The sequence below is a fragment of the Carlito syrichta genome, unplaced genomic scaffold (genome assembly GCF_000164805.1).
Source record: "Carlito syrichta isolate Samal-C Ts95f unplaced genomic scaffold, Tarsius_syrichta-2.0.1 Scaffold308888, whole genome shotgun sequence".
Taxonomy (NCBI): Eukaryota; Metazoa; Chordata; class Mammalia; order Primates; family Tarsiidae; genus Carlito; species Carlito syrichta.
In genome coordinates, this window is record NW_007252984.1 from 729,812 (window position 1) to 752,435 (window position 22,624).

The following is a 22,624-nucleotide window of genomic DNA, read 5'->3' on the forward strand; positions in this document are numbered from 1 at the left end:
CCGGCTACTTGGAAGGCTGAGGCGGAAGGATCTCCGGAGCCCAGCGGGTGGAGGTGCAGTGGCCAGGAGCGGCCACTGCACTCCAGTCTGGGCGACAGAGTGAGACTCCAACTCAAAACAAACAAACAAACAAAAAAAAAACATTCTGTCTCCTTTAAGGCTATTTTGATTTTCTTTCTTTTGGAGACTAAAGCATGGAGCAGTTTGTTTTTAAATAATACAATAAGATCACTCCCCATATTCTTATTTTAAGGCAGCAATCTTGTAAGCTTTTCAACTCTAAAAATTTCACTGTTACAGCAACTAATTCAAAACAAACAAAAGACTTGCTCGAATCAACAAAGAATTTTCTATTTTTACTGGGTTTGCTTTGTTTTTTTTCATATCATAATTTGAAAGAACAAATATTTTTTTAAAAATCATGAGGCAAAAATCACACACCGGGTATACATTTTGCTTCTTGCTTGTTTGCTGGTGCTTGGTAGCGTGGTACTTGAAAAGACAGAATGTAAGGGATCAAAGTGCACACCCTGCATGATGAAAGGAACAAACACGACCACCAACTCGTGGCAGATCATGCACTTTAGGGCCTTGAAAGAGATAGGACCCCAGGTCTTGTGGACCTCTAAATGCAAAAGGGAACTAAAAAGGGGAGTAAAATGTCTTGTCCATTAATTCATTAAAAAGTGAGACTGGCTTACCTCCCACTGTAGGTGAGGAGGGATGTTTCGAATCTGAATTTTCCTGCTCCTGTAAAGATAAAACCACAGACTATAACACTTTCTCCAGGACACAGATGACTGCAAGCAATAAAAATAGGCTTAAGAGCATCATTTGAGTTTATTTTCTTACTGTGTTCACCAAGGCTTCAACAAAAGATTCCTACTGTGAATTGTGAGCATTGTGTTTTAAGGTTTTCAGTTACTTTGGAAAAAAATAACACATCCAAGAGATCCTAACAAGCTAAAGAAACAACAGTTTAAATACAGACTTGCCTTTTCAATTTTCTACCAACGTAGTTCAAATTTAAATCACTGTACAGACTCTATCGAACTATCTCTTTCACCTCAAAATACTTTGGCCTCAACTGACCCCACCCCAAAGGGTACCTGGGCTCAAACAAGACAGGTGAAGTTACATATATAGTAAGTGGGCTTAAACAAGGTCAGACTTAGTTCACTCCTTATCTAGCTATGCAAAATGTCATTAAAAACATTTTTTTATTTCTGAATAGGTAATACAATCCTAATTCAAAAATGAAAACACTATAAAAAGTTATACTGTGAAACGTTATTCTCACCCACCCCTTTCTCCACCAGAAGTAAACACCTTTGCTTATTATTTGCATATCCTTCAGATTCTTTATGCAAATAATAGCAAATACAATATGAATTTTTACTTTTCCCCTTTCTTTCTTTTTTTTGAGTTGGAGTCTCACTCTGTTGCCCAGGTTGGAATTCAGTGGCATGCTCACGGCCATCGCAGCCTTGACCTGCTGGGCTCAAGCGACCCTTCCACTTCAGTTTTCCAAGTAGCTGGGACTACAGGCATGCACCACCATGCCCAGCTAATTTCTGATTTATTGTAGAGATGAGGTCTCATCAAGTTATCCAGGCTGGTCTTGAACCTGTGGGCTCAGGCAATTCTCTCACCTCTGCCTCCCAAGGTGCTGTGACTATAGGCATGAGTCATCCAGCCAGGCCTTTCCCCGCTTTTCTTACAGAAACATTTGCATATTCTACACACTCTGCATCTTGCTCCTTTCACCTAACAAGTCATACCCTGGAGATCTTTCTATATTGAGACAGAGATGAATAGGGAATTTTCTCATTCTATTTCATACTACATGGATATTCTGAAGTATATTTAACCCATCTCCTATTGATGGACATTTGGGCCTTTGCCTGCCTTTTTATTCAGAGGATTTTACCAAGACAGCCTGCTGGTCTGATAACTTTGAATGAATTAGATTGTTTCTTGTTTTTACATAAGCATTAAAATCAGATAGAAAAAAGAACAGATATAAGAATAAGTATTTTTAAAAATCTGAGAACATGTTAGATCCTGAAAAAGCACAAAGCAGCATTTAAATGTTAGTGAGGACATTTTTTCTTTTTTTTTTTTGAGTTGGAGTCCTACTGTGTCGCCCAGGCTGGAGTACAGTGGCATGCTCACCACGGCCTCCCCAGTGTCGACCTGCTGGGCTCCTGCGATCGTTCCACCTCAGCCTTCCAAGTAGCTGGAACTACAGGCAGGTGCTACCACACCCGGCTATTTATTTATTTTCAACGTTTCTTTTTCTTTTTTTTTTTCTGAGTTGGAGTCTCACTCTGTTGCCCAGACTGGAGTGCAGTGGCTGCTCCTGGCCGCAGCCTCGACCTGCTGGGCTCCAGCGATCCTTCAGCCTCAGCCTTCCAAGTTGCTGGAACTACAGGCACGCGCTACCACGCCCGGCTAATTTTTTGATTTATTGTAGAGATGAGGTCTCACCAAGTTGCCCAGGCGGGTCTCGAACTCGCGAGCTCAGACAATCCACTCACCTCAGCCTCCCAATGCGCGGGATTACAGGCTGAGCCACCGAGCCTGGCATTTTCAATGTTTTCAAACAAAGTTTATTAGAAAAAGAAGGGAAAAAAGAGAAGGAGACATGCTACAGTTGGTTGTATGAGCGAGAAAAACTGCCTTTTTTGATTTCTTGTAGAGACAAGGTCTCGCTGAGTTGCCCTGACTGATCTCAAACCCCGCGGGCTCAGGCAATCCACTTGCCTCAGCCTCCCAAAGTGCTGAGATTACAGGATGAGTCATGGAGCCCAGTCAGTGAGGTCATTTTAATAGAAGGGCCTCCCTACATCTTTAAAATAAAAAATTTTTAAATTTTTTAAAAATTTCAAAAAACAAAAATAGAAGGGTTTCACACAGAAATCCTATAAATACCCATTTTGGCTGGGTTGCCAGAAAAGGGATTGGTGACTATGGTGTCCCACCTTCTGGGGTTAGAGGTACTAAACAGTGGCTGTACAGTCACATGTGTCTCCATAGCTTTAATCTGGGCAATAATCCCAGAGAGAAATGTTATAATTCAAGCAGAAAGAGAAGGAAAGAGACAAAACGAGAGGGAAGAAACAAGGAACCAAACAATGAAGTAAATGAGGGGCTCCATTTTTCCCAGCTTTTAAAAAACTGAATACCTGGGGGTCCACCCTCTGTTCTAGCTCCCATATACTACTTCTGTATTATTATTATTATTGTTATTATTTTGAGTCAGGGTCTTGCTCTGTCACTCAGGCTGGAGTGCAGTGGTACAATCATGGCTCACCACAGCCTTGACCTCCTGAGCTCTGGCAATCCTTTCACTTCAGCCTCAGAGTAGCTGGAACAACAAGTATGTGCCACCATGCCCAGCAAATTGTTTAATTTTTTTGTAGAGACAAGGTCTCACTATGTTGCCTAGGCTGGTCTGGAACTCTTAAACTCAAGCAATCCTCTTGCTTTGCAATCCCAAAGTGCTGGGATTACAGGTGTGAGCCATTGTGCCCTGCTGTGTCTCTTTTTGTTTTTTTCAATGTGAAGTATTCATGCTCCACTAGATTTGCTTTAATGACTCTACAGGATCTCTATTCTTGTATCAGGATAGGAAGGAGGATAACAACATCAAGAACAAATTTCTACCCCCATACTGTGAAGGCTCTTTCCTGACATGGCCATTGGCAATAGTTCAGAATAAAATTGCCAGTACATTCAGTGCAGTGGCTACCCGAAAATTCTCTATGGAAGATGTCACCAAGACTAACTATTTGTAGAAAAGGCACCTGGGAGACAGAGTGAGACCCCCAACTCAAAAAAATACAAAAAATAAAAACCAAAATAATAACAACTAACAATAAAAACATCATTAAGAGCTTTAAAAAAAAAAAAAAGAAAGAAAAAGAAAAGGCATCAGACTTTTCAAAACAAAATTTCTAAAGAAAAATATTTTTGTGATTTGCAAATATAAACACTGATTCCAACTGCTAGCCAATAATTTACTGGTAGAAATTTTACTGGAAGAAACTCATGTGTGAGCACAAAGAGATCTGAACAAAGACAGCTACTGTAGCATTATTTGTAACAAAGATTGTAAATAATCTAAATATTCACCAACGGGAGAAAAATACATATATTATAACACAGTCATAATGTGGAATATTATACAGCTGTTAAAAAATGGAAAATGAAGCCGGGCTCGGTGGCTCAGCCTGTATCCTGTGCCTTTGGGAGGCTGAGGTGAGTGGATTGCCTGAGTCCACGGGTTCAAGACCCGCCTGGGCAGTGAGACCTCATCTCTACAATAAATAAAAAAATCAGCCAGGCGTGGTAGCGCACGCTTGTAATTCTGCTACTTGGAAGGCTGAGGCGGAAGGATCGCTGGAGCCCAGCAGGTGAGGCTGCGGTGGCCAGGAGTGGCCACGGCACTCTAGTCTGGGCAACGGAGTGAGACTCCAACTCAAAAAAAAAAGAAAAATGATACATGCACTGCCACAGGAAACTCTCCAAGGCATGCTGTTATAAGAGCTACTTACAAACTAAGTTGATCCTGTTTTTTAAAAGCACAAAACTACATGCTATTCAATGTGTGTATATGCAAATGCACAGAAAAGGCAGCTACAAGCAGATTTGGTTGGTAAAGGGTATTTTTATTTTAGCTACTTGTCTTTTTTTTAAAAAAATGAAAATATATTCATGTTTTATCTTACTTGCTTTGGAAAACCAACAATGAAAACTTCTACTAGGGTTGTTTTAATGAATATACAAAATTCATTTTTTAAAAATATGCTAGAATCTGCTGATTTACACAAAAAAAGATGAAAAAATCCCCACACCTCACTTTTTCCATATCTTTTTTCTTTCTTTTTTTTGAGTCAGGGTCCTGCTCAGTCACCCAGGCTGGAGGGCAGAGGCTAGATCATGGCTCACCTTAGCCTTGACCTTCTAGGCTCAAGTGATCTTTTCATCTCAGCTTCCCTGAGTACCTGGGACTACAGTTGTGTACCACCATGCCTGGTTAATTTTTTTTTTATTTTTGCAGAAATGAGATCTCTTCTGTGTTGCCTAGGCTAATTTCAAACTCCTGGGCTCAAGCAGTCCTCCCACCTCAGCCTTCCAAAGTGTTGAGATTATAAGTGTGAGCCACTGTGCCTGGCTACTTTTTCTATAATTAGATGATGTGATCAATTTAACAAATCTTTCACTCATAAGTGCAAAAGTAAGGAAATTCTGCCCAGTACCTCTTATTCCTAATGGCACCTGAATGGGTCTAAAACAATTACGTTTCTCTGTAATACCGCATGTAAAAACTGCCCATCAGGCAATCAGTTCAGTAACTGGAAACTTTGTTTAAGCAGGACACTCGGGAACAATCTCTAAAGCTAATCTGTAGTACCTCTAATCTTAGATAAGGATGAAAAGGAAGAAAAAGAATAGAACTAAAAAAGGGAAATGAGCCAGGCTTGGCGGCTCAGCCTGTAATCCCAGCGCTTTGGGAGGCTGAGGTGACTGGATTGCCTGAGCCCGCGGGTTTGAGACCCGCCTGGGCAACTTGGTGAGACCTCATCTCTGACAATAAATCAAAAAATTAGCCGGGCGTGGTAGCGCGCGCCTGTAGTGCCAGCTACTTGGAAGGCTGAGGCGGAAGGATTGCCGGAGTCCAGCAGGTAGAGGCTGTGGTGGCCAGGAGCGTCCACTGCACTCCAGTCTGGGCGACAGAATGAGACTCCAACTCAAAAAAAAAAAAAAAAAAAAGGAAATGAAGATTACAATGGTTGAACCAATTAAACTGGAGCTCAGTGAGGTCATTTGAGAGACTAGGTGAAGATTGTTTTTCAAGGTCAGGAGCAATCAGGATCTCTGAGATCATCTGGATGCCATGACTTCTCATCAAGGTACTGAGGATGCCCATTCCCTTATTCCCCAGGAGGGACTTCCATGTGCCCTTCAAAACCCAGCTCACACACAATCCCTATAGAACTTTCCAGAATGTCTCCAGGCAAAATCGTTTCTTGTGCACTCTTCAGCTTTCCTAACAGCTCACTTTTTGATACAATTATTTATCTGTTGGTTCTGTCCCCTACTCCCCCCATGGTGATTTCCTCAAGGACAGGTTCCTTGTTTACTATTCTACTGTCTAGCATGGATGGGGTCAGGTACACAGGAGCTGAGAAAAGCATTCTTACTACTGGATACAGTCTGTCCATGATGAGGACCCTCATGACCCCACCCAGGAAAACGAACTCCTTTTTTCTTCTTTGCCAGGCAGCCAAGAGGAGAGGGAAGGGGACGGTCCTTTTTCAAATGAGAATGTTGATCTTCTACCTTTTAAAGTCTATGAAAGTGTGCCTGGCTTTAAACACACACACACACACACACACACACACACACACACACACACACACAAACTTAGGAAAATGATTGGTTATAAGAAAATAATTGTCTCTTAAAAAAATTACTGCACAGTTCTGTTATATTAAAAATGAAATCAAGCTTCTCTAAATACGGGTAAACGACATTTCTTATCCTTCCTGCACAGACCTAGTACAGCAGTCTCCCAGCTGCTCTCTGTTTTCAGTTTTGTTGCTCCTCCTCTCCATCCTCTCCTCACCTGGCTGCCACTGACTTTCTTTTTCTTTTTCTTTTTTCTTTTTTGAGTTGGAGTCTCACTCCATCTTCCAGGCTGGAGGGCAGTGGCACACAGGCTCATAGTCACCCCAGCGTCAACCTGCTGGGCTCCAGTGATCCTTCTACCTCAGTCTTCCAAGGAGCCAGAACTACAAGCACATGCTACCATGACAGGCTAATTTTTGATTTATTGTAGAGATGAGGTCTCGCCAAGCTGCCCAGGCTTGAACCTGCAAGCTCAGGCAATCCACTTGCCTCGGCCTCCCAAAGTGCTGGGATGACAAACTGAGTCGCTGAACCCCGCCTGCCACTGACTTTCTAAACCCGAGTAGTTACTCCTGCCTTCCTCAAAGGGCTCCCTCTCCTGACCCTGCTGCCGCCCCACCCCATCACTATCTTAATTTTTTTATTTTTGAGTTGGAGTCTCACTCCGTCACCCAGGCTGGAGGGCAGTGGCACGCTCCCGGCCACTCCAGCGTCGACCTGCTGGGCTCAGGCGATCCTTCTGCCTCGGCCTTCCAAGTAGCTGGAACTACCATGCCTGGCTAATTTTCTGACATATTGTAGAGGTGAGGTCTCGCCAAGTTGCCCAGGCAGTTCTCGAACCCATGGGCTCAGGTACTCCCCTCACCTCGGCCTCCCAAAGTGCTGAGATCACAGGCTTGATCCACCACTCCCAGCCCCATCACTATCTTTAAATATTCCTGCCACACAGAACCACACCTGTGGTTCCCAAGTGTGCCAGGCTGAGCCTTTAGCCCCCTCAGTCCACCTTCAAGCAGGAGTAAAGAGGGAAGCAGGAGTGTGGTTTAATTTTCTTTTCTTTCTTTCTTTCTTTCTTTTTTTTTTTTGAGTAGGAGTCTCACTCTGTCGCCCAGACTGGAGTGCACAGTGGCCGCTCCTGGCCACCGCAGCCTCGACCTGCTGGGCTCCGGCGATCCTTCCGCCTCAGTCTTCCAAACAACTGGAACTACAGGCATGCGCTACCACGCCCGGCTAATTTTTTGATTTGTTGTAGAGATGAGGTCTTGCCAAGTTGCCCAGGCGGGTCTCGAACCTGTGGGCTCAGGCAATCCACTCACCTCAGCCTCCCAACAGGCTGAGCCACCAAGCCCGGCTATTTTATTTTCATTTTAACTGAAAGCAGAACAAGATCTCAAGTCAAGCTAAGGGTGTTCTTTAATTCAAGTATATAAGCTCTTTCCCGGTGGCTGTGGGATTCAGGAAATCAGTTTACTTGAAAGTGAAAGTGGGGAATTCTAAGTGTCTAGGTGGAAAAGGCCACCTATGGGAAAGGGACAACACTGCCCTACAGCCATCTTGCTTGGCTGGGGAACTGGCTACTTTGGCTGATTCTATATTCTGGCTAATTGATGATTATGGTATACATGTGTAGACTATCAAACTGTAAAGGACTATAAAACAAAACATACATAACCCGGGCTCATCTAACTAACTAATTTAGTTGATGGTTTCCAAGGACTTTCAACATATAAATGCCTCAGGGAACTTTTAATGAATATATTATTATCTTTGCTGTAGATATCCAGAGGTAATAGACTGGTTCCAACTGAGTACATTTCAGATAAACTAGATTCCCATTGTTATGAATTTTAAGGGCCTGGCAGAAATTATTTTGTCGTGATAAAATTTGCTGCTTAAAATAAGTGGGCAATCTGCTAGGGAAATAAAATCATATTTAATTATTGAGGAACCTCTGTGAAACTGAGGTACCATTTCAACTGTATTATTATTATTTATTTATTTTTTTATTTTTTAAAAGGGAAACAACTGCTTTCGTGTGAGGAAGCTAATGCCACAGTTTTCAGGCATATGGTCAATTAGCCCCAAATCTGATCAGCCACCTTGAGAACTCTAATCCAAGCCTTGACCATGGTGTGGGCTTGAGAAGAGAACAAGTTAACAAGAATTGTGGGGAGACTATCTTGTAGGATCCCATGTGACAACTAGGCTAGCTAACAATCAGAGGATCCCCAGGTAAAATAGGGGCAAGAGAGGCAACAGAGGAAGCCAATGGGGGCCCTGTGAGAGCATCATTTGGGGTTTAATGAGAGATTCTACACAACTAGGTTCTATGTGTTTCTATAGCAACTCTGAGCTCCAAGATGACACAAGTTCCTCATCCTGGAGAGAAATCAGAGCACCATGGAATATGTGTTACCTATAAAGAGAGGCAGGTGTGCTAACCAATCCCAAGGATTGTGGCAGAGTTGGGACAGAAAGCGCCAGAACTCCTAGCCCTACTCCCCTTTAGTGCCTAGTGTCCTCTATCCCATGCACTCATTAGTATGCACTTGAGGCACTTTATCTGTTTTTTTTTTTGTTTTTTTTTTTTTACTAGTTTTGAAAATTCTCCCTAAAAACTTCTGGATATTCTGTATGAGGGGCATTTTGTGCTAAATTCAACTAGGACCTAGGGTTGCTCAAGGAAACAAATAAATCACTAGTGATGGCCAAGTCCAATTCTCTCTTAAATTTCCCTATCTCTGTCTTTCTCCCCTTTCCTCCCTCCTTCCTTCTCTTCCTCCTTATCCCTCTCTCCCTTCTCTCCTTCACACACACACACACACACACACACACACACACACACACACACACGACACACACACAGGAGGATCACAGGGGATGATTAAGAGTCAATGAAGAAAATGTTTAGTTATTTTCTTTATTGCAAAATGATTAAGAACAATGGCCTCTGCCTGTAAGGACTCCAAAATAAATGCATTACAATACTTATTAGGAAACGAAGTGGTTTCAATATAAGCACACTGTTGAAAAGTAAAGAAAACGAGGCTTGAGAGTTTTTTGGTTTTTTTTTTTTTAAGGGAGAAAAACAAGGGATCAGAGTAAAGTCCTTGTGAATATTAGCAGTGATATGGATCAAATCATAACAGGATCAAACCAGATATTGTGGTAACCTGCTGCAAATGGTTCTAAGCTAGGAGAATTGCAGTCATGAACCCAATAACTTCTCTTGCTCTATAAACTCATGTCCACAAAAACCCCAAGAATCCCTAATAACTCATGATTCCTGAGCATTCAGGTACAGAAACTCACAAAAGTTCACTGCTTGAATGAAATAGAGAAAAAAGTCAATGAATGTAAGTGTCTTAGTCTGCTTGGGCTGCTATAATGAAAACGATAGACTAGGGTCGCTTATAAACAACAGAAACACATTTCTCACGGTTCTGGAGGCTGGGAAGTCCAAGATCAAAGTACCGACAGATTTGGTGTCTGTGAGAGCCTCTTCCTCATAAAAAGTGCTGTCTAGCTGTGTCCTCACATGGTGGAGGGGTCTGAGTTATCTCTTTGCAGTCTCTTTAGAGGAAAACTAATCCAATGTATGAAGGCTTTATGCTCATGATTTAATCACCTCCCTAAGTCCTACTTCTTAATACCAACACCTTGGGATAAGGATTTCAACACATGAATTTTGAGGGGACACAAACTTTCAGACTAACAAGCAGTAGTCTGAGACCCTGTAACTCATTTACCTGCTCACCTCCTCTCAGAGTCCACTAGTGCATAAAAAGACCTTGACTAACACAATTCTAGATTTCTCTTTTGAGGAAAACATCCAGGATTCTTAATTGTTTGTGTTGAAAGAAATGGATGGGGAAAGGAGAAAAGTCAGTGGATAATTAGATGATGACTAGATGTCTGTAAAAAGTCAGGCCGGACAGTTATTCCTAGGCAAGATGGTGAAGGAATTCCTCTGTTGAGTTGGAGCAGAATTTCCACTAAATGACTATTAAGTTTCATTCTAACTCTAGGGTTCTATAAATCTTTTGGAAAGAGTTGTTAAGAGGAAGTTTCAAACCAATCTCATTAAAGGAGTAAGCATTCTTGCTTATAGATCAAAACTATAATATCAAATACTACTCTAGTGAAATCACCAGATTTCTCAGAGATTAAATATTTTAGCTCCTTAAAAAGGAGGTAAACATCCAAAAATTTTTTAAACACTTATATTCTGTTTTTAGTGAAGGGGCTCCTTTTACAACAACAGTGGTAAATAACACAACTATATGAACTGAAAGAAGACTTAAAAATTAGGATTATTTGATGAAAAACAATACTTTTTTTTTTTTTTGATCAAAGACCTCATTAGGAAACCAAAACAAGAAACAAAAACTCTCATACAGGAAAACTGTGATCACTCTTATCAAGGTTTATGTACATTCCCAGTAATAATACCATCTCTTCCAGCTACCATTTCTTTTCCCTCAACTCATTTTGTGACATGTACATACAAAAATATAGTCTTAGCTCACGTTTTACAAGAACTTCTCCGTGGATTTCACTGAACACAATCTTTTCCCCATCCCTCAAGTTATTTGAGGGAGTACAACTAAAACATACTTCACAATGTTTTTAGCAGGAAGGTTTTCCAAAACCACAACTACTACTGACACTAATGGAAGGTAAGTATCTCATAAGCCTTACCATTCCTTTATTAAGTAGGTATTGTCATTCTCATTTTTCAGATAAATAAAGAGTGTACAAGTCCCTTATCTGAGTATGACTGCTAGGGGGGTGATATTTTTGACTTGGGGTCTTTATATGTTTAAAACATTGTTCTTCTAATGTCACTGGAGTTGTCAATGCACCAGTAAAAAAAATTTACATTCCAGTAATGTATTTCAGTTCAATGAATTTTGGACAAGACATGTTTCTACTCCCAGACAAATCCTGAGAAAATAGGTCTTAGTAATGATGACCAGCTTTTCTCTCTCAGCATTAACTCACTGTGGACTCTGACCAAAACCATCTCCTCCAGGGAGGGTTATTTGGGAAACTCTACTACAGTGGCTCGCTCTTTGCTTCTCAAAAGTATTTACTTAAATATAAATGCCCTTTAGAGATGGTCATAAAGGTATTAACTAGTAAACTCCTTTAGGGATTAGTTGACTTCTGGCTGACAGGCTGCCCTGACACAGGGTTGGGTGTTGCACATACCTGTAAGGGTTTGGGGGTGGCATGAGTATGTGGAAAATCACCCACTTCACAGTTTTACTTATCACTTGCTCCAAGCAGAGCTGTGCTGAGCCTCATGGGGCAAGATCAATTTTGAGAACCATCCCCAAAACATGGATTGCTATGGAGTGAAGCCCAGACACCAAGACAAAGTCCTCAGAGGGGCTAGAACATTCATGAGTGCCTGAGTACAAACATGCATTTGGATTCAGGAAGGTGAGATTTTAATACATAGGCTGAGTCTTCATGAGCCAAAAATCCGCACGCCTGCTTCCAGTTTCTCAAGGTCTCAACAGAGTAAAAACTGAAAGCATTTTCTTTAAAGTTTCTTTACTGCTGTGATGAAGATTCCAGTTAACAAAAACAAACTGTGTTTCTAGAGAAATGATTAGTTACCCTTATATGGCCCTCAACTCATTATCTGTAATTAAGACTAACCAGGATAAAAACAAATATTTACATATTATCATCTGAGCTCAGATAAATAACATACCCAAACACGACACAACACAAGTTATAATCTAAGTATGCAAATGTTTGCCTTGTGTGGCACACGATAAGTACAAAACCATCTTTGCAAAGGCACAGAGTCATATGACTAATCCCCAACAACTGTGCCATCCTTTCAGCATCTCATCGATTAGTTTTCAAATAATTGTTCTCTTTAGTCCTCCAAACGACACTCAAATCTGTCCCTTTCCTTCCACCCCTATTACCTATGTCTTTTTCATTTTTCTTCCTCTTCAGCTCAAGCAGTGTCTGGAACACAGCCATGTGCTTAGCATTCAGCGAATCACCAGGGGCATTTGTTGCTGACAGCTGGCTTCTTTTTCCTGGCCCACTCCTTCCCACATTCTTTCGACTATAAGAAGAACATGTATCTATGAAAGACACTGACTGGTCTTCAAACAAGCCAATCTCTTTCATCCCAGTTTATAAGTGATAAACCAACAGCATTCTACCTCTGAAAAGAAATTATTCCCACCACTTATAAAAGACATTGACCTTTTTTTTTTTTTTTTTTTTTGAATTGGAGTCTCACTCTGTCGCCCAAACTGGAGTGCAGTGGCACACTCCCGGCTACCGCAGCCTCGACCTGCTGGGCTCCGGTGATTCTTCCACCTCAGCCTTCCAAGTAGCTGGAACTACAGGCGTGCGCTACCATGCCGGGCTCATTTTTTGATTTATTGTAGAGATGAGGTCTGGCCAAGTTGCCCAGGCGGGTCTCGAACCCGTGGGCTCAGGCAATCCACTCACCTCAGCCTCCCAAAGTGCGGGATTACAGGCTGAGCCAATGAGCCCAGCTGACATTGATCTTAATCATTATAGTTATCCTGATGATTAAGGAAAATTAAATTCACCTCTAATATAGCCTAAAATTCCAAGAAAGCAGGGAAAGGAAGGAAAGGGTTGGTCAAATCACATGCTCCTCCCTCCTGCCTCATCCTCATAAAGGAACTTCCTCTTATTGCGGTGCACATAAAGAGTATCCCCTGTCTCACAGAGGAGAGTACCACTTCACCTACACTAAAGGTCAAGTGGTATGAACAGGTGGTTGAAATGTTATGACTGGAGACTGACAGACATTTTATCCAATTTGGGGGAATGGGATGATCTCTAAGATTAAACTAAAAGTTTTCTATATTCAACAAATGTTTACTAAGCACTTTTTATAAGACCAGTCACTTACTTTAGGTGATGGGGTATAGTAATGAACAAAACAAAAATGCCTTCATGTAAATTATAATCTAGGGAGTAAAAAAAAAGGGGGGGGGCCATGTTGGCCTCAGCAATCCTTGAAACTCTTCACTTAATTTCAATAAAGCAATAGAATGTAATTTAAATTAACTGCCTGGCCAGGCACAGTGGTTCACACCTATAACTCTAGCACTTTGGGAGGCCAAGGTGAGAGGATTGCCTGAGCTCACAGGTTCAAGACCAGCCTGGGCAACCTGGCGAGACTTCATCTCTACAATAAATCAAAAAATTAACTGGGCGTGATGGCTCATGCTCGTAGTTCCAGCTACTTGGAAGGCTGAGGCAGAAGGATTGCCTGAGCCCAGCAAGTCGAGGCTGCAGTAGCTATGAGCGTACCACTGCCCTCCTGCCTAAGCAATAGAGTGAGACTCCAGCTAAAAAAAAAATTAACTGCCTAATCCAATTCCTTGCCTTTCCCTAGCTCATAGCTTTGGATTTTTTTTTTTTATTAGAAGTGAACCAAATATCTTTAAACACCTGTGCCTGCACAGAATCTTTATAATGGAACAGCAGCTGGTAAATGGCATTATAGAATCACTGTAGGTCTTGTGTGCAAACAGCCATAGGTCACTTTCACTACCCAGAGCCCTGTAGGAAGCTTTCTCCACACTCATAGTCTGCTCTGCTTCTCAGCATTTAGCTCCCTGAAGTTTCCTCTACTGCACAAAGGTTTTCTGGAAAAAGTGAAAAGACCCAGGGTGATACTCTTTACTTGCTCCTGAGAAGAGGAGGAAGGAATTTTTATTTTAATGCCATAAGAAAAGTTATCTATCAAAATTGTGAGGGGAGCCAGAAAAATAACGTCTCCCACAACACCAATAAAAAAATAAAAGCACCTCACAAGATACAAAGAAAAACCAGTGAACATCTTTGATATCTCATAAGGTGCTGATTAAAGAAAAAGAAAGGAAAACTAATTAGTTCTTAGAGCTAATGCTACATGATTTGAATACAATGTTTTTTAAAACCTTGAATAGTCAACTTTTAAAGCAAACTAGGGAAAGAAAGCATATACATTATTCTTATTTTCAAAAGAATTTATCATCTTATTGAGAATTCATCTAAAGATTCCTTTAAATCAATTCTAAAATGAGGCTGATTACTGGGGACTTGAAGTCAAAAATACAAATTTGATTTATAGCCAATTTTGGTATACTAGACTTTTGCACAAAGAAATTTTCCCGTGGTGCTGACAGAAATGAAAAATTTCTGAACTGTACTTTTCCTAGGCTTTCATGCTGGTGATGTATACACACCAGTTATTCTGTACATTTGATCAACGAATGAACATACCAGGGCTAACATCTCTGGCACTTAAACACAGAATTCCTTCTAGTTGCTGATTCACACTATCTTCTGAGTTCCCCGTCTTACAAAGACAGTAAACAGAGCATCTGTCTCCATTGGTTCCTGAGTTTTCATCACTTCCTCTCAAGCCAGCACCATTAGCTGGGCAGGCTCCAGCAGGACCCACCAACAGGAAGTTGTATGTGGCACTCAATGCCTGATGGAAATAATGGTGAACAATGACCCGGCTCAGCAGGTGGCCACAAGAGGTCCCTGCTACCACAGCTTCAAATTCCTTTTCCTACCTCTTTTTCCTTTCCTGGATACAAGCCCAGGTTTGCCTCCTACTTTCAGGACTTCTTTCCTTGCCTGGAGCCAGGCCAGGTTCCCAGCAGCACAACTGAGGGAAGGAAGAGAGTTCACAGGTGCTCCCTCTTGGCTGTCCCAGTCTCGTTGGTAGATGAGCTCCTGCCCTCTCTTCTCATTTGCCTTTCACCAGACCCAGAGAACTACGAGAAAGCACTCCACAAATGTGGGTATTGGGGTTATTTTGATAGAGGCATAATATCCCCAAATTCCCTTGTACCTCTGATTCCCAGCTTTGGTCCTGATGTACTCAGAAGTGTTGGTACCCAATTTTTCTATGGAATGTGAATGCATCTGACTTCACTTAATGAGCCAAAATCAGGTAATTAATTAGAAGGCATTACCTGGAGTCAGCATTGAACCAGGATAGAAACTGCAAAGGTTGCACAGAGTCACCTGTAGATTCAGATTAAAGACCTAGTCTGGGGAAATTTCAGAAGCTGAGGAGAGCAACTGTGAAGCCCACAGATTATACTTCTCTTTCATTTAAAAGCAGCTTGATTATTGTGCTTTATTAAATGAGGGTGGTTTTGTTTCTTGGTGTGAAATGTAAAATTTGTAGTATTCAGTCATAAATACTTGTGGAAATGTAAATATTTTTTATTTACTAATGTCTCCAAGCAAAGAAAAGCTCTTGATTTCTTAGAGAACAATGATTTAAGAAAAAAATATATTTATAAATTTAAACATATTCCTTGGACTTTCTAACTCAATAATTCTTGTCCCTGCTAGTAAAACATGTTATTGTTACTAAAGACTATCATTATTTCAACACAACAGAGAAGCAGAGTGGGAGGTGTGCCAAGTTGGGAAATGGAGAAAAGCGTTCAAATTCTGGCTCCATCACAGAGTTGTCAGACAGATGCTGGGTCAGTCATTTGACCTCTCTGATTAATGCCTCACATATGAGGCAGTTACACAAGAAGACAGGCAGTCTGAGAAGATTCTCTTCAAACAGAAGATTTACCTCATTTTGGCAGCAAAATAAAACTGTTGCAAAGAAAAGGTAAGGGACAGATCTAAGAGGTATCCCACATGGATCTTAGGCTACAGATACTGAATTTTGAAAAAAAAAAGTCTCAATGAATCTTGCATTTTGTTTAGGCCACAATTTTTAACAACCTAATACATAAGTTAGATGAAAAAACCCACTGTGTTTTATAATAGGATACCTCACAAACAAAAAACAATGGGTTTGTGACACTGCTTGTGTCACGACTCACTTCTACATTTACCCCATTTTTTTTCTCTCCTGAGACAAAGCTTTAAGTTTACATGAAATCCCGGAAGTGGAATAGTCAGCTGACTGTGCATTTGTAATGCCAACACGAGGCAAAATTGTTTCCACACACATCTGAAAACACAGAGCTACCAAATGTTTTGATTTCTGACCATCTATAGGTGAAAAACAATATTTTATTTGCATTTTACTTTCATTACTGACAGGATACTCTTGGATACTCTTATATAATCCTTGATGCCCAGATTTTGAAAGTGTAATGTTATTTCATGTACTTACTATGAACAGAGGAGAGGGTGTTGTACAAATTGTCCTACAGGTAGGTATATATAGGTCTTGGTGTGGGACTGTGAATGAGAAGGTTGGAACTGCCCCCAAGGACTTGCACTGATGTCATACCCTGCCAGATCAAAGCTTACATTTCTACAGCCTGGAAACAGAACTCTGGCCCATAATTCAGACATTGGTTAATCAGTGTTATAGTCATACTCCACTTGTTGCTGCCACTTTAATCTAAACAGCTCTGTAAAAACCACATTCACATTTTAAGGTAATATGCTTTGGCAGCAGGTGAGGGAAACTTAAGGCATGGCACAATTATTGCAAAAGCAGCAGCGGCCAGCTTGGTTTAACGGAAACACCATTAGATAATTGTCCAAGTCCTTTTCCAGATCCAACGGTCTGGGTAACAGGTGATAAGGAGAGACTCTAGGTCAGATGCAGTGGCTCAAGCCTGTAATCCCAGTACTTTGGGAGGCCGAGGCAAGAGGACTGTCTGAGCCCAGGGGTTTGAGACCAGCCTGGACAACTTGGCGAGACCTCGTCTCTACAATATATTAAAAAATTAGCTGGGCAGGGTAGCACACGCCTGTAGTTCCAGATACTTGGAAGGGTGAGGTGTAAGGATCACTGGAGCCCAGCAGGTCAACACTGGGGTAGCCTTGAGTGTGTCACTGCGCTCCCGACTGGGCAACAGAGTGAGACTCTGACTCAAAAATAAAAATAAAAAAGAGAGAGAGAGAGAGACCCCCAAAGATGAGGGGAGAGGGGGATGACGCAGGAGTGGGGGTGATGGTGAGTCATCAGAATGAAAGATGTTTCTTTCATATGGAGTTCTTTCTTGTGGTTTTTATACAGTAATTCTGAGATCTCAGCAAATCTAAACACCTACATCTACCAGTCAACTGGTATCTTTAAAACAAATTTACTTTTTAGAAAGAAGTTCTACATAGTTTTTGCATAAAGTTCACAAGATACCAACAAACAAAGCAGAAAAACTCTCCCTTCCACACCTGTACTTTGGGCCTCTAGTTCCCATTACCAGTTTTTAAAAAAATTGGCCAGGTTCAGTGGCTCAGCCTGTACTTCCAGCAATTTGGGAGGCTGAGGTGAGTGGATTGCCTGAGCCTGTGGGTTTGAGACCAGCCTGGGCAACTTGGCGAGACCACATCTCTACAATAAATAAAAAACTAGTCGGGCATGGTAGCACGTGCTGTAGTTATGGTTATGGAAGTTTGAGGCGGAAGGATTGCCAGAGCCTAGCGGGTCGATGCTCAGGTGGCCATGAGCTTGGTACTACATTCCAGCCTGGGCGATAGAGTGAGACTCCAACTCAAAAGAAAAAAAAAATCCTCCCAGAGTATTAAATACATACGCATACATGAGGGGGGACACACAAAAAAACTGGAATTATCTTTTGGAGGGTGGCCCTCTTGGAGTACAGGTTTCCTCCACTAGGTAAGTGTTCTAGGAACCTACTGGCATCAGTGTATCAGCTAGCAGTGCTGTGATATGCTGCCTTCAGCTTCAGTGAATTTTTTTTGGAGATTCTTTCAAGGCATCTGTCCATTTCATGATGTGTGACTTCTGAGTGTACCTTCCCATACTGTGTTGAATGTTTAGCAGTTTTTGACCAAAAACAGCATAACCCTGTACTCTACCCTCCCTATTCACCCGATCCTGCCCCAAGCGACTCCCCCCCCGCCCCCCGCCATTCCCTGGATGAAAAATGTCTTCAAAGGGAAATGTTTTGCTGACATGGAAGAGGTAAACAAAAAAGGGCAGAAGCACTGAAAGGCACCAAAATTGACGAGTTCAAAAACTGTTTTGAGCAGTGGAAAAAGCATCTCAAAAAGTGTATTACATCAAATGGAGAGTATTTTGAAGGTGACTGAAGTTTAAACATGTAGGAATAAATATACAATTTTAAAATAAATTCCAGGAGCTGGGCTTGGTGGCTCAGCCTGTAATCCCGCGCCTTTGGGAGGCTGAGGTGAGAGAATTGCCTTAGCCCGCGGGTTTGAGACCCACCTGGGCAGCTTGGCAAGACCTTATTTCTACAATAAATCAAAAATCAGCTGGGTGTGGTAGCGCACTCCTGTAGCTCCAGCTACTTGGAAGGCTGAGGCGGAAGGATCGCTGGAGCCCAGTAGGTCAAGATTGCGGTGGCCGGGAGCGGCCACTGTACTCCAGTCTGGGTGACAGAGTGAGACTCCAACTCAAAGAAAATAAATAAATAAATAAATAAAAATAAATTCCAGGTTTTTTGGGGTCCCTCCTTGTATGTATATATTCTTTTTTTCACCCAAACACAAATATTAGTGTTCTGTATATGCTCTTTCACTTAGTACAGTTTGGAGATTGTTTCATATCTACACACATAGAGCTCTATTATTATTTTTTGTGTTTGAGAGACAGGGTTTCACCCAAAGGCTGTAGTGGCGCAATCATGGCTCACTGCACAACCTAAAGGGCTCAAGTGACCCTCTAGCCTCAGCCTCCCAAGTTGCTAGTCTGTAGGTACATGCCCCTGGGGCCAGCTAATTTTTTGGGTGGGGTAGAAATGGGGTCTAGAATTTTTGGCCTCAAAAGCAACCCTCCCACCTCGGCCTCCCAAAGAGCTAGGACTACAGGCATAAGCCACCACACCCGCTTATATTATTTTTTGATAGTTATATATTCAATCTTATGAATGTACAATAATTAAACTGGTCTTCCACCAATGGAGATGTAATGTTTCTAATCTTTTGCTATTTCTAAAAAGTAAATAAATACTATAATACATATCTGTCTCACTTAGCACATGTGTACTTACATGTGCTTCTAGAAGTGAAATACCAGAAGCAGAACAGTCAGCTGGCTATGCATTTGTAATGTTAACACACGATGCAATGTTGTTTCCCCAAACATCTGAAAATACACAGCTATCAAATGTTTTGACTTCTGCCCATCAATAGGTAAAAAACAATATTTTATTTGCATTTTACTTATGCATGAGGTTTTTCACGTTAAAGAACCTATCTCACCTCACTCACCTGAGGAAACGTCATAGAATTCTTCCCTGCCTTTTTTTAAGTATTCAGGCAGGTGACCAATGGCTTTACTAACTTCATTCATTTCATTTACTCCATAACCCCTTATTGAGCACTTGCTATGTTAGATATTAGAGAGACGGGTGAACAAATGACCTGCTCCTGGCCACAAGGCTCCCAACCATGAGGCACTCTGGTGGGGTGGGCGTCCAGTGAGCAGGCAGTGTATCCCCATGCTGTGCTGCTATGAGATAACCTGCAACACAATGGAAGGTGCCTGAGTGGCAAGACCAACAGAGGGAAACCTGGCAGGGCCCCGGGAGTGGGGGGCAATGCCCCAGTGGAGCCCTGAGGAGTAAGAGGCAGAGTAGCCCCAAGGGAAGGGCGCGAGCATAGAGGAGTTGGGAAAGACCTTCCAACTCAAGGGAATGAAGAACACAATGACATGGCAACCAGGGACCTGAACTGGAGGAATCTCAAGCCCTCTGGTTTGAGAGGAGCAAAGAATGCTTCCAGAGAAGGGCGAGAGAGCAAGATGGACAGGTTGGCAAGAACCCGATCAGCAAAGGCCTCCCATTTCCTGAGCTGAACCACAGAGGTGATAAATCGTTCACCAAGACTCAGAAACAAATCATCATGCCCCACACGGAGTCGGTGGATACCAGGTGAAACACTGGGAGGCACATAAACATAGCCATCAGCATTAACTGTCTTTTCAGAAGCTGTTTTCTTCTTATTGACTTCCTTCCTCAGAGACGAGAGCTTTGCAGCTCTGAAATTTGGGGTACAAGTGTAATTCTACCCTTTTCTGTGGCTGTGTACATCCCATCGTCAGGGCATTCTACTGATGATTCCTCACTTCTCTCTCTCACATGTGACTGTCAGGTACACTTAACCAATGAATTATTAATATTATTATTATTTTTTGAGACAGTCTTACTCTCTTGGCCAGGCTGGAGTGCAGTGGTGTGATCCTGGCTCACCACAGCCTCAACCCCCTAGGCTCAGGCGATCCTTCTACCTCAGCCTCCTGAGTAGCTGGGACTACAAGCATGAGCCATCACACTTGATTAAATTTTTCTTTTTTTTTTTTTGTAGAAATGAGGTCTTGCTATGTTGCCCAGACTGGTCTCAAACTCCCGGGCTCAAACAATCCTCCCACCTTGGCTTCCCAAAGTGCTGGGATTACAAGCATGAGCCACAGCATTCGGCCTTAACCAACAAATGAAATGCCTCTTTATCTTAAAAGAAAAGCATATCTACAACTACCATTATGATACTCTTCTGTTCCTAACAGGTACTTACCACACCTTTTGAGAGTTTTTTAGGTTAGTAGAAGGTATGATTAGATAGCATGATTGCTTTTTTTTTTTTGAGTTCGAGTCTCACTCTGTCGCCCAGACTGGAGTGCAGTGGCATGCTCCTGGCCACCGCATCCTCAACCTGCTGGGCTCTGGTGATTCTTCCGCCTCAGCCTTCCAAGTAGCTGGAACTACAAGTTGCACTACCATGCCCAGCTAATTTTTAAAAATTTATTATAGAGATGAGGTCTCGCCAGGTTGCCCAGGTGGGTCTTGAACCCTTGGGCTCAGGCAATCCACTCACCTCAGCCTTCCAAAGCACTGGGATTACAGGCTGAGCCATCGAGCCCGGCTGATTGCTTTTTTTTTTTTAAAGAATACACCAGGAGTTTTATTTTTTGATACACATGAATAATGTCTCCATCAAAGTAATGCCCTTAGAAGATTATTTACTTATCCCAATAATGATTCCTCTGCCAAACATATTTTTGGAATTCTTTTAATGAAATATTTTCTGTAGCATCTATCAAAAAATCATTGATTTACTTTTGGTCTGTAGCGCAATCTTACAAATATGCTCTGTGTTAAAACAGAATATCCCTCTTTTCCTTCCCTTCCCTCTTTCTATATCAACAGAAACAAAGCAAAATTCAGAAGCCTCTTCCCATGTCTCTGCTAACAGCAAAAAGAACAGCTTTCTAAGGAGTGGGCTGCCTTATTCTGTAGCCCTCCTTACATGCCTGGACTGCTGGGATGGTCACCATACCCATGTCACCAATCTATCCTCAGTAAGGATTTATCTTCCTTCTTCAGGGGGAGGCGGGGAAGAGCAGTACCAGGGAGAATAGCACCCTCAGCAATCTTGAGCTTTCTGGTCTGGTTAAGGAGAGGTTATCTACATGGGAATATGGGTGCGTGGGGGAGGCCAACCCTGTCATTGTTGGCTGATCAGAATGGAAGCAGGGGTACATTCTTCATTTCCAGGTCATACTTGGTTAACATTGGGTGCCCGGATGAAAATTTCATCTTAACTGAGGGGTTTGGGGAGGCTGCACAGCCTGGCAGGATCAGTGCACCCACAGCCCTTAGCTGGTGGCTTGTTTGTGGCATTTGTCACACCCTGCTGTAATCCTCTGTTTATATCTCTGCTGCCCAGCCAGACTCTGCCCACTGTGGTTTGCTTATCCTACTAACCAGTACTTGACTGCTTGAGGAATGAATGTAAACAAGTGACCAGATAGCAGGAGTGACTGCCCTTTAAGCCTATGTAATTGGGCTTCTCAATTCAGCCCACTTTGGTCATTCCAGGTCATCTGAATGTAAAGGGTCCACTCTGTCTCTGACCAGATTTCCCATAGGTCTTTGACGGCCATAGACCTCCAAGAGAGGGCTGTCTGTCTCAAGAACAGACATCCCAGTCTTTGTTGAGAGGTCATTGACAGAGAGTTAGACTAGGTTCAGGACCACCAGGAGCATGGCCACCACCCAGATATGTGGCTCTGGCATGTTATTTCACTTCTCCGGGGCCAGATGGCCTCTTCCTAAGCTCCCCCTCAGCATGGCAAGTTCTTTAGGCCTGCCTGCTGACTTCCCTCCAGGACAGAACAGACGCCTCTCCTTCCCACAGAAATGGTACAAGAACCGAGCTGTCCAAGTAAAAAAACCTTTGAAGGAAGAATTTCTGTGTTGTGAGTAGTTTATTCTGAGAACAG

General features: G+C 42.2%; 1 protein-coding gene across 7 annotated transcripts in view; it reads right to left on the reverse strand.

Annotated features, from left to right (window-relative positions):
• The window catches only part of IGF2BP2 (insulin like growth factor 2 mRNA binding protein 2), a 179,997-nt gene that overhangs the window by 51,844 nt on the left and 105,529 nt on the right, over positions 1-22,624 (reverse strand). For all 7 annotated transcript variants that reach the window (XR_002482437.1, XM_021716734.1, XM_021716733.1 and 4 more), the window contains exon 2: positions 702-750. Coding sequence is in view for 6 of the 7 variants with exons in the window: in XM_021716734.1 (XP_021572409.1) it covers positions 702-750 (49 nt within the window). In the remaining variant the exon portion in view is untranslated. The remainder of the gene's footprint in view (positions 1-701; positions 751-22,624) is intronic.